Raw genomic sequence first — 12,999 nt, 5'->3', positions numbered from 1 at the left:
TGTTTTGTTTTGTTTTGTTTTGTTTGAGACAGGGTCTCTCTCTATCGCCCAGGCTGGAGTGCAGTGGCATCATCTCAGCTCACTGCAGCCACAACTTCTCAGGCTCAAATTATCCTTCCTCCTCAGCCTCCTGAGTAGCTGGGACTACAGGCCTGCACCAACACGCCGGGCTAATTTTTGTATTTTTGTATTTTTTGTAGAGATGGGATTTCATCATGTTGCCCAGGCTGGTCTTGAACTCCTGGGGTCAAGTGATCCACCTGCCTCGGCCTCCCAAAATGCTAGGGTTACAGGCATGAGCCATCACACCTGACCCATCATTTTACTTCTTAAGAAATATGTACATTTGGCCAGGCGCAGTGGCTCACACCAGTAATCCCAGCACTTTGGGAGGCCAAGGCGGGCAGATGGCTTGAGGCCAGTTCAGTTCAAGACCAGCCTGGCTAAAATGGTGAAACCCCATCCACCAAAAATACAAAAATTAGTGTGGTGTGGTAGCTCACACCTGTAATCCCAGCTACTCAGGAGGCTAAGGCACAAGAATCGCCTGAACCCAGGAAGTGGAGGTTACAGTGAGCTAAGATCAAGCCACTGCACTCCAGCCTGGATGACACAGTGAGACCCTGTGTTTAAAAAAAAAAAAAAAAAGTACATTTATGGGCTTTAGGATCATCTCATTTGCTGAGGAAAATATTTTCACACAACTCTACCATATTTAAAATTTCTCCAACTTAGTGTTTTTACTTTGCACATAAAGCATAATTATATATATTGATTTTATTGTCCTTTTAGACCTTGAAGTGGGGTATATTCTTTTCATGGTAAATAGTTTTATATTTCCATTTTAATTCACTTAGTCTAACATGTTTTTATATACCGGTCTGTTCAGAGCCAAAGATAATGTAAACTGTATAAATATTTTAAGTGTCTAGGTCAGAATCACCACTGCAGATACTCAGCATCTACCAGTGATTACTGAATCCTTGTCTGGAGGGATCTCAGTCTAGTTGCTGCTGTCCAACCAGAGAGGGTCTTCACTATACCTGCTTTCTTTCTTTTTTTTTTTTTGGAGACAGAGTCTTGCTCTGTTGCCCAGGCTGGAATGTAATGGCGTGATCTTGGCCCACTGCAACCTCTACCTCCCAGATTCAAGCAATTCTCCTGCCTCAGCCTCCCAAGTAGTTGGGACTACAGGTGCCCACCTAGTTTTTGTTTTTTTTTTTTTTCTCTTTTTTGAGATGGAATCTGGCTCTGTCACCCAGTCTGGAGTGCAGTGGCCAGATCTCGGCTCACTGCAAGCTCCGCCTCCCGGGTTTACGCCATTCTCCTGCCTCAGCCTCCTGAGTATCTGGGACTACAGGCGCTCGCCACCTCGCCCAGCTAGTTTTTTGTATTTTTTAGTAGAGACGGAGTTTCACCGTGTTAGCCAGGATGGTCTTGATCTCCTGACCTCGTGATCCACCCGTCTCGGCCTCCCAAAGTGCTGGGATGGCAGGCTTGAGCCACCGCACCCGGCCAGTTTTTGTATGTTTAGTAGAGGTGGGGTTTCACCATGTTGGCCAAGCTGGTCTTGAATTCCTGACCTTGAGTGATCCATCCACCTCGGCCTCCCAAAGTACTGGGATTACAGGCGTGAGCCACCACACCTGCTGGTCTTATACTTTTAGATATCAGATGGTCTCAGGAATTTGTATTGGTTTATTATGTTTGGATCCACAATTATTATTCTTTTTGATACTCAAATTTTCAGTTTTATCCAGTGAACAGTCTCTACCTTGACACTGGCTCTTGTCTCCTTTTGTCACAACTCCATTAAATTTTGAAAGTGTCCTTGTTCTCTGACTCCAAAAGAGGCCAAGACTCACTTTGTACTTTCCCTACAACAGAGCTGGAACCAGCCATTTCTCAATCCATTTCCTTTAATGGAAAGTGAAATTAGAGCTCAAAGTCTGGGCAATCATTGTTATGGAGGTGTCATTTCTTTTACACTATTTCAGTGGATGGAGTTAGAAAATATATATTTTGGAGGGATGGACATGAATCTGTATCAGAGCTTGTAACAAAAACACCACCACATTTGATACCCATAGTTTTTTGTTTTGTTTTGTTTTTGAGACAGAGTCTCTGTCATCCAGGCTGGAGTGCAGTGGCATGATCTCGGCTCACCACAACCTCCACCTGCTGAGTTCAAGAGATTCTCCTGCCTTGGCCTCCCAAGTAGCTGGGATTACAAGCACACACCACCATACCCAGCTACTTTTTTTTTTTTTTTTTTTTTTTAATTTTTATTAGAGACGGGGTTTTACCATGTTGGCCAGGCTGGTCTTGAACTCCTGGCCTCAAGTGATCCACCCACCTCCACCTCCCAAAGTGCTGGGATTACAGGTGTGAGTCACCACACCCAATCTAGTACACATAATATTACTATCTCAGGAGAAATCAGGATTCATTCAAATCGTGTACTTTCAGTGTTTACTGATTAATATGTCAACAGTTATGCACAGGATAATAACTGTACTAGTGGTAGTTACATACGCTTTCCTACATATTTTACCAGGCTATATTAGCTTTCTTGGAATTTTTATTTTTTGAGATGGAGTCTCACTCTGTCATCTAAGCTGGAGTGTAGTGGCGCGATTTCAGCTTACTGCAACCTCCGCCTCCCAGGCTCAAGTGATTCTCCTTCCTCAGCCTCCTGCATAGCTGGGATTACAGACATGTGCCACCATGCCCAGCTAATTTTTGTATTTTTTTTTTAGTAAAAATGGAGTTTTACCATGTTGGCCAGGCTGGTCTCAAACTCCTGACCTGAAGTGATCCAACCACCTTGGCCTCCCAAAGTGCTGGAATTACAGGTGTGGACCACCGTGTCCAGCTTCTTGGGTATTTTTACTGTGTTTGGTGGCCTACTTCTACACTGTCCTGACTTTATTTATTTATTTATTTATTTATTTATTTATTTATTTATTTTTGAGATGGAGTCTTGCTCTGTTGCCCAGGCTGGAGCACAGTGGTGCGATCTCAGCTCACTGCAAGTTCCACCTCCCGGGTTCACGCCATTCTCCTGCCTCAGCCTCCCGAGTAGCTGGGACTACAGGCACCCGCCACCAGGCCTGGCTAATTTTTTTTTTTTTTTTTTGTATTTTTAGTAGAGACGGGGTTTCACCATGTTAGCCAGGATGGTCTCGATCTCCTGACCTCAAGCGACCCGCCCGCCTCGGCCTCCCAAAGTGCTGGGATTACAGGCGTGAGCCACTGTGCCCGGCCTATACAATTAATTTTTATAATTTTTAGATTAGAACCCATAATCTACTGTTCTGACAGCTGTTGAACAAAGTTGTTTATTACTAATTATAATACCTAATTATTCCTCAACTACAGCTGTTTGCCAAGAAATTTACCAAGAAATTTACCAAGGCATTTCACACGTTAACTCATTTGGTCCTCATGTTAGCCCTGTGAGTGGTATTCCCATTAGCCACAGGAAGCAAGCAAAGATAATACTACGCTGATACGTAGAACCAGCACCATAGTAGTTGTTTATGACGAGTGTCCAGTAGAATTAGTCAGGTTTCTCATCTGTCTGGGTGGTGCCCATATCTTACCAGTTAAATATTTTAACTGTCACCCTAAAGCAAGTTTATATAATGTTTTAAATTACTTGCTCCAAGATACATGGTTAGTAAGTGACGAAGATAGTAAATGACTAGAACCCCAAGCCTTCCAATCCCTGTGTGGTCCTCTCTCCAGCAGATCTTTTATTAATAAAAATGGCAAGTACTCCTTCTATCTAAAATATTGATACATTTAAATTTTTACAATATTTTACAAAAATTTTACAATATTTATCTTTCTCTAGTAAAATAACAAAAAATTAATACACAAAACAAGAGAGATTCCACCCCCACCACCACCTCAAATTAAGATATGTTCAGACTGGACAACATAGCAAGACCCTTTCTCTAAAAAAATTTTTTTTTTTTTTGTTGAGACAGAGTCTCGCTTGGACGCCCAGACTGGAGTGCAGTGGCCAGATCTCAGCTCACTGCAAGCTCCGCCTCCCGGGTTCACGCCATTCTCCTGCCTCAGCCTCACGAGTAGCTACAGACGCCCACCACCTCGCCCAGCTAGGTTTTTGTATTTTTTAGTAGAGACGGGGTTTCACCGTGTTAGCCAGGATAGTCTCGATCTCCTGACCTCATGATCCGCCCGTCTCGGCCTCCCAAAGTGCTGGGATTACAGGCTTGAGCCACAGCGCCCGGCCAATTTTTTTTGTTTTAATTAGCCAGATGTGGTGGCATGCATCTGTAATCCCAGCTCCTTGGTAGGTTGGGATGGGAGGATTGCTTGAGCCTGGGAGGTTGAGGCTGCAGTGAGCTATGGTCACCACTACACCCTAGCCTGGGTGACAGAGGGAGACCTTATCTTAAAAATAAAAAGTATGGCCGGGCGCGGTGGCTCAAGCCTGTAATCCCAGCACTTTGGGAGGCCGAGGCGGGCGGATCACGAGGTCAGGAGATCGAGACCATCCTGGCTAACATGGTGAAACCCCGTCTCTACTAAAAATACAAAAAACTAGCCGGGCGTGGTGGCGGGCGCCTGTAGTCCCAGCTACTCGGAGGCTGAGGCAGGAGAATGGCCTGAGCCTGGGAGGCGGAGCTTGCAGTGAGCCGAGATCGCGCCACTGCACTCCAGCCTGGGTGACACAGCGCGAGACTCCGTCTCAAAAAAAAAAAAAAATAAAAAAAATAAAAATAAAAATAAAATAAAAAGTATGCTGGACACAGTGGCTCACGCCTGTAATCCCAGCGCTGTGGGCATCTGAGGCAGATGGATGACAAGGTCAGGAGTTCAAGACCAGCCTGACCAACATGACCTATCTCTACTAAAAATACAAAAATTAGCTGGGCATGGTGGCGTGTGCCTGTAATACCAGCTACTCAGGAGGCAGAAGTAAGAGAATTGCTTGAGCCCGGGAGGCAGAAGTTGTAGCAAGCTGACATTGCGCCATTGCACTCCAGCCTGGGCGACAGAGTAAGACGCTGTCTCAAAAATAAATAAATAAATAAATAAATAAATAAATAAATAAATAATAAAAATAAATAAGTGCATGGTGCATGTAAGTGTTTGCAATTATTATTATCATAGGAAGTATCCTGTTGTTACCTCAGATACCCAAATGCTATTGGATTAAGGGATAAGTGAAATTATTATGTAATATTAATAATAAAAAACATGATAGCCACTATTTAGAGAAAGCTGATGTTTAATATTTCTGTGACATCAATTTGCCACTAAAACCCTTGATCTTTTTCTAATAATAGATGTTAATTTGAGTTTAATGCATGGCTTTGAATATCTTAAGTTTATGAACTGGTACCTAAAATATCAAACTGTCCTGCTTTTGAAAAATCACTTTTATCACTATTTAAATCTCTACACAGATTCACCAGGCATGTAAACTCATCTGCAGAAAATGTAAACGTCATGTGACAGATCTAACAGGGCAAGTGGTACAGGAGGGAACCAGGCGCTACAGACTGTGTAATGAATGTCTTGCAGAATTTGGCATAGACAGCCTCCCCATTGACTTGGAAGCTGAACAACATCTTATGTCCCCATCAGATGGAGATAAGGATTCCAGATGGCACTTGAGTGAAGATGAGAATAGATCCTATGTGGAGATTGTAGAAGATGGGTCTGCTGATCTGGTCATCCAACAGGTTGATGATAGTGAAGAAGAAGAAGAAAAAGAAATTAAGCCCAACATTAGGTAGCTGTAATGTGAACCAACAGAGCTGGCATGTCTGCAATTTACATTGACTTCCTGTATCTCTCTCTTTCTGTGGTCAGAGTCTAGTTGACAAATTTATCATACTGACTTTAAAGAAATGATCTGATATAACTTGCATGCTTTCTGAACAGGCCATTGTATCCATTCTGAACTTTGTTGCCCTAAAATGTGTTGCTGCACTGGAAAGAAAGAACTAGCTTGAGTTGGCATGATGGATGAACAATTATCCTCTTACTTTCATTACAATCCTCTTACTTTATTACAGAGATACCCTTTTTCTTTTAATATTGGAAGATCTACTTAGCAAACTTTTTCCAAAGAAAATACTTTAAATAAATTCACCACATCCAAACTTTATGTAAGACAATTTCAAGGTGTTTCAAAAACACATATACAACCAATGTTTAATTTCACAGGAAACCAGTTAAGAGCACATTTAAGGATCTGGCAACCCACCTGACTAGACAAATTAGTCTTTGTATTAATTTGAGATCTGAAACAATCTGTCATTACTCTGATATCCTGAACGTTTAAGGATTATGGAAGAAAACTAAAATGTTTGAAATCATTCATATTTGACATTTTTATCATTAGGTTAAAATTACTCTCAGTATTGTTAAAAACGAAACAAACAAACAATAAAAAAAATGAAAGTAGAGGCTGACCAAAGATTAAATGCAGATATTTTCTTAAAGCAGGAAACTAATGTTGCCTAAAAGTCAAGGCAGTTTGTGAAGACGATCTGTCAATATGGTTATCCATCTCTCTAAAGAAAAACAGGCCAGGCGCGGTGGCTCACGCCTATAATCCCAATACTTTGAGAGGCCAACGCAGGCGTATCACCTGAGGTCAGGAGTTTAAAACCAGCCTGGCCAACATGGTGAAACCTCATCTCTACTAAAAAATACAAAATTAGCCGGGCATGGTGGCGCATGCCTATAATCCCAGCTACTCGGGAGGCTGAGGCAGGAGAATTACTTGAACCTGGGAGGCAGAGGTTGCAGTGAGCCAAGATCATACCATTGCACTCCAGCCTGGGCAACAAGAGAGAAACCCAAAAAAAAACAAAAAAAAAAGGAAAATAAACTAGGAGGTTCTTACCATATTTGAGTGATTTCTAATATTATGTAGTGCTATATTATTTATACAGTACTCTCTCACATATTTTCTCAATCAGTGAGATGGATACTATCTCCGATTTACAAATGAGGAAATTAAGGTCAGAAAGTTTGAGAGAGAAAGCTGATGACTGGACAGGGTCTGATTTTAAACAATCCTCTTTCAACATTCTCTCCCTGTATGTCTCCTGAAATGGCAAAGAATAGAAGTCAAACCTCACCAGTTGGCAGTAATTATAAAAATAAGCCAATCAGAATTAGAAAGTATGAAAGGAGGAATTGAATCATTTTCAACAACATATAATATCTTGATCTAGAGATTTTCAAATAGTGCTAAGTAATGTCCCTACAGTACCTATTGGTATGTTTTTATGTCAAGTTATTTATATGTAAATTTAAAGTATAAAACTATTTGAACAAATTATTCACTTAAGTACATTGAACATTTTTGCTTCTCTTGTTTATATATTTTCAAGACAAATTTTCTCCTAATATACAAAGTTTAAACTTCTCCCTTTTGGGCTGGGCACGGTGGCTCACACCTGTAATCCCAGCACTTTGGGAGGCTGAGGCGGGTGGATCTTCTGAGGTTGGGAGTTCGAGACCAGGCTGACCAACATGGAGAAACCCCATCTCTACTAAAAATACAAAATTAGCCCAACGTGGTGGTGCATGCCTGTAATCCCAGCTACTCGGAAGGCTGAGGCAGGAGAATCACTTGAACCCAGGAGGCAGAGGTTGCAGTGGACTGAGATTGTGCCATTGCACTCCAGCCTGGGCAGCAAGCGTGAAACTCTGTCACAAAAAACAAAAAACAGAAAATAAAAAAACCAAAAAACTTCTCCCCTGCCTGAATTATGAAACATTCCAAAATTACAGCTAAACAGAGAAGCATTGTTTTAGTTCTAAAGGTAAAATCTAAATATCTGAAGTAAAGAGCTGAACTTCATAAAGGTCTCTTCTGCAAGTTATCACAGTGGAGCTTGATAGAATTTCATTGTATATGGAGAGGTACCATCTATTTTACTGTATTTTTAAATGCCATTTTTAAATGACATACCTCAAAATGATACTTTTTATGTTATTATTTTCTCTTGTTCTTTCATTAATTATTGTCCTTGATACTGATTTCTAGGCTAAATTGGTTACTTTCTTTTAAAAAATTTAAAAATAGATGAATAACCATTTGTTTCATGGTACTTAATTGAGACTTTTTTCAAGATTCCCTTGATGGCACATTTCCAGTTGCTTCAAGACTGGATGATAGGCATTGAGTTCTCTGTTCTCCCAACATGGCTGTTCCTAAATCAGGATTCTGTTTTTTTTTGAGACGGAGTCTCGCTCTGTTGCCCAAGCTGGAGTGCAATGGCGTGATCTCGGCTCACCTCAACCTCCGCCTCCCGGGTTCAAATGATTCTCCTGCCTCAGCCTCCTGAGTAGCTGGAACTACAGGCACGTGCCACCATGTCAGGCTAATTTTTGTATTTTTAGTAGAGATGGGGTTTCACTATGTTGGCCAGGCTGTTCTCGAACTCCTGACCTCGTGATCCACCACCCCCCCCGCCCCAGCCTCCCAAAGTGCTGGGATTACAGGCGTGAGCCACCATGCCCAGCCTAAATCAGGATTCTTAACAATTAAAGTGTATCTGAATGAGGAAGGAAATGCTTGTCATTCTCTAGTCTTACCAGAGTAATACTGACACCTTTTGAAATTAAAACCTGATTCTTTAGTTGTTGGAGCCAATAGGAAAAATGGCTGATTTGAACTTCATTCATATCAATGAAGTAGTGCTTGCATGTGTATACTCTAATGCACTTTATTTAGTCTATGATCTAAATGTCCTTTTATGCTATTATCTTCTGCATGCAAACTTTACATACATCAGCATGAATATCAGCAACATTCACTGAACACACTGCCACCAGCACTTGTAATTGCCTTTTCAGAAATAATGCTTTCTCATAATTGTTTATAACAAGCATCAAACGATCCCCACAAAAGAAAGATCGAGTTCACCAAACTAGACAAGAGAATCTGTTGTATCATTTTAACATCATAAAAGAACATTTAAGACATGTCTGTAAGTTGTAAATAATGCCTCCAGTTATCATATCATATATATCTAAGACATTAGAGACTGGTTATTTTCTACAGTGAAACTGTCTATTGATGATTTGAGAAAATTGAATTCTTTGGTTTTTACATGTGGGCAAATGTTACATAGGGGTATAATCTGTTTAAATAAGCTTTATTTATGCCAAGGATTTTTTTTTTTTTAAATATCAAGACTTGGTTAGACCAAAGTTTGCTCTTACAGGAATGCCATTTATCAACTTCTGAATGCCCTTCTAACTCCATTACTCTCAAGAGTGTCTGGGTATAGGATGAAGCATTACAAAAAGAAAGCACCACTGCAGTCATGCCTAGTGTCTGGAAGAAACAAAATGGACTAGATCTGCAGTTTAAAGTAATTTTTTAACCTGAGAAACTCTTCAAATGAATTATTTCCTAGAGATGCTCAAATTTAAGGGATGAACTCTAAAATCAGAGCTGCTCTGGTTAAAGCCCCCCACAAACCTTTCCCCAGACACCTCTGCAGAACTCAGGTGCACAACGTTGAAAACCATGGAATTAGACAACTTCTTGAATTCCCTTTGAGCGCTGCAGCCTCATTTCCTAACTCCTATTACTCACTGTGCTTATGAGCAGGTAACCATATGGTCTCTTAGTGAAGCAAATCACATCCTTAGCACGTGATGTTCCTTCTATGGGTATCAGATCTTAAGACTTTTTTTTTTTTTTTTTTTTTTTTTTGAGACGGAGTCTCGCTCTGTCACCCAGGCTGGAGTGCAGTGGCCGGATCTCAGCTCACTGCAAGCTCCGCCTCCCGGGTTCACGCCATTCTCCTGCCTCAGCCTCCGGAGTAGCTGGGACTACAGGCGCCCACCACCTCGCCCGGCTAGTTTTTTGTATTTTTTAGTAGAGACGGGGTTTCACTGTGTTAGCCAGGATGGTCTCGATCTCCTGACCTCGTGATCCGCCCGTCTCGGCCTCCCAAAGTGCTGGGATTACAGGCTTGAGCCACCGCGCCCGGCCAGATCTTAAGACTTTTTAAAATTTAGGAACAAATTTTTCAATATTATATTTTCAGTAATGCAATCAAAATAAGCATAGTTACTGTTTTCTATATGGCTAAGTACTGACTAATGGATGAAAGAAGTTTGGTGCTTCAATTATTTATGAGCTCAGAACTCAATTATTAAGTTATTTTGCCAGGTCATGCCAAGATTTATTGAAATTTCCACCCATATTGGTTTTAAAAAAAATTTTTTAGCCCTAAAATTAAATAAGTATGGAAAATCACTAAAAGCAGTGTAGCATAAGATGTGTTTAACTGGGAAGGGCGATAATAATAGGTACAGGAGGCGGGGCGCGGTGGCTCATGCCTGTAATCCCAGCACTTTGGGAGGCTGAGGTGGGCGGATCATGAGGTCAGGAGTTAGAGACCAGCCTGGCCAACATGGTGAAACCCCATCTCTACTAAAAATACAAAAAAAAAAAAAAAAAAAAAAATCAGCCAGATATGGTGGCGTGCACCTGTAATCCCAGCTACTCCAGAGACTGAGGCAGGAGAATTGCTTAAACCCAGGAGGCAGAGGTTGCAGTGAGCCAAGATCATGCCACTGCACTCCAGTCTGGGCAACAGAGCAAGACTCTGACTCAAAAAAAAAAAAAAAAAAGAAAAATAGGTACAGGAGGACCAAACTTTAGATTATAAACAAAGTTTTATGTTATTTTATATGAGTGTATCAGTATTACTATTTATCGTTTATATAGCATTTTATATTTGCAAAGTGTTTAATAATTTTATGTTATTCTTTACATATCTGTGAAATAGGACAGTTATCCCACATGAAAGGTAAATAAATTGAGGCACAGAACAGTAAAAAAACCTAAAGGTCAGGCACGGTGGCTCACACCTGTAATCCCAACACTTTGGGAGGGCGAGGCAGGTGGATCACTTTAGGTCAAGAGTTGGAGACCAGCCTGGGCAATATTGTGAAACCCCTTCTCTACTAAAAATACAAAAATTAGCCAGGCATGGTGGCGGGCATCTGTAATCCCAGCTACTCTGGGGACTGAGACAGGAGAATTGCTTGAACTCAGGAGGCAGAGGTTGCAGTGAGCCAAGATCACGGCACTGCACTCCAGGCTGGGTGGCAGAGCGAGATTCCATTTTAAAAAAAAAAAAAAAAAAAAAGGAACCTAAGACAACCCAGTGAAATGGTGGCCAAAAAAATAGAAAATAGAATGATCACATTTTCTGAATCCTAGACCATCAGCGTAATTCACTGAGGTGTATTATGTATCACTCTATTTTATAGATGATTTTATACAAGTGATTGTTTTAAAGCTGACATCATTGTATGTGGATACATTCTATATAGAATAAATGTTATGTAAAGGACATGACTTTAGTTATCTCACAGGATCCAGAAACTTCTTGGCCGGTGGCACCTCTGCTTGGGTTTTGCTTGTGCCTGTTGGGCTCATTCCACCCATGTGGCCTGGCAGGCTGTGCTCCACTGGTGGTACCGGCCTGGATCCCATGTCTGCCAAGGGTGAGCCAGGCACGGAGTGATGGGTGTGTGAGTGAGTGAGCGTGGGGTCCTGCCACTGCACACAACCAGGCGCACTGGCTGCAGCGGGGTGGACAGCTCTCAGCGCTGGCACAGGCACCAGCTCCATGCGAGGCTGCAGCGGGACCAGATGTACCAAAAGCGGCTTCCACTGTGGGCACCAGCATCTGGACAAGGGGAATGCAGTGGTGCCCGAAAGCTCAGAGATGCAAGGAACTGCAGAGCCCCAAAGAGGGTGTTACAGCATGTCACAGCCCTGGCTCAGGGAGCCTCGAGGTCTGGGCTGCCAGAAGGGCTGCAGCTCTTCTCCTTCTTGTCGCCCCCAACGTGGTGAGCAGGGGGCGTGTTTGAGCCCTGCTTGTGTTACAGCTCTTTCAGTCCACCCTTCAGTGGGGCCCGAGTTCTTTTCCTGCATCCAAGAAGAATGAGGTACGCAGACAACTGGAGAGTGAGCAAGGCGGAAATGAGCTTCACTGAGCAACAGAACAGCTCTCAGGAGTCCCGAAGTGGATAGCTCCTTTCCACAGGCAGGTCGACCTGATGAGCGTCCAGATGACCAGCTCTCACCCAAGAGGAGACCTGCAGGCAGGTCCTTTTAAGGAGACTCAAAGTGGGTAGCTCCTTCCCGCAGCTGGTAGTCCTGACAGTCGGCTGAGTCTGGCTGAGTCCAGGGGTTTTTATGGGCTCAGAAGGGAGGAAGTGCATGCTGCTTGGTCCATGGGTATCCATGGGCAGCCCAGAAAACACCACAAGTTCTTACCCCAGCCCTGGACTCCACCTGGAACTGCCAGCCCAGCCCCCAGGCTTCAGGCATTCACTGGCTTGAAAGTGGGATTTCACTGGGAACTCACCTTTTTCCACCCAGGAACCTATCGGCTTCCTACCATCAACATGCCCTCCATGGTGCCCAGGCTGTTTGTGCCACAGGGCACTGCTGGCCTGAACTGAGTCACCCTCATACCCCCCTGGCTGGCCTCCCTTCCATGCACATGGGTGCCCAAAGTTTAGAGGGGGCTGAGGTGGCAGGGGGCTGGCGTGTCAGTGCCACCTCAAGCATGCTGAACCTGGCCAGGTCACGACAACACCTAGGTTTGGCCACAACTTTGCTCTGCAACAGAGCAGGTGCCGGGAGCAGAAACAGGCCAGGGAATGGGAGCAGGCACTTCTGAGCCTGTGGGGGCCGGGAGCTTCCCAAGCCCTGAAGAGTGCAGGGATGCCCAGGTCTGGAGCCGCAGCTGGATGGCTGCAGCTGTGCCCACGAGTGTGGGACTCCAGCCCTGCCAACTCAGTAGGGGCAGGGTTCCTGCCTGTAGCCAGCTCCTGCGGGCTCCCTGGAGCCGTGAGCCTCAGCTGCGTTTCCCCCACTGCAGCTGGCATCGCGGCAGCGGCTGTTACAGATGGGCCACCGATGCCTTTAGTTACAAGAGTTTTAATGATAAAATTTAG

The 12,999-nt window shown here is 43.2% G+C and overlaps 2 protein-coding genes across 9 annotated transcripts in view; one reads left to right on the top strand and one right to left on the bottom strand.

Annotated features, from left to right (window-relative positions):
- The window catches only part of ZBTB8A (zinc finger and BTB domain containing 8A), a 67,873-nt gene extending 61,456 nt beyond the window's left edge, over positions 1-6,417 (top strand). For 7 of the 8 annotated variants that reach the window (XM_031661138.1, XM_031661135.1, XM_021938991.2 and 4 more), the window contains one exon: positions 5,445-6,417. In XM_031661138.1, coding sequence (XP_031516998.1) covers positions 5,445-5,777 — 333 coding nt within the window. In that variant the 3' untranslated portion in view covers positions 5,778-6,417. The remainder of the gene's footprint in view (positions 1-5,444) is intronic. The other variant, XM_031661137.1, reaches the window with a different exon arrangement.
- The window catches only part of LOC101011932 (protein archease), a 36,874-nt gene continuing 29,480 nt past the window's right edge, over positions 5,606-12,999 (bottom strand). The window contains exon 7 of the mRNA XM_031661140.1: positions 5,606-5,708. The gene's annotated coding sequence lies outside the window, so the exon portion shown is untranslated. The remainder of the gene's footprint in view (positions 5,709-12,999) is intronic.

Source organism: Papio anubis, unplaced genomic scaffold, assembly GCF_008728515.1.
Source record: "Papio anubis isolate 15944 unplaced genomic scaffold, Panubis1.0 scaffold1, whole genome shotgun sequence".
Classification (NCBI taxonomy): Eukaryota; Metazoa; Chordata; class Mammalia; order Primates; family Cercopithecidae; genus Papio; species Papio anubis.
The sequence above is the reverse complement of the archived record's forward strand: the minus strand, read 5'-3'. Positions and strand labels throughout refer to the sequence as shown.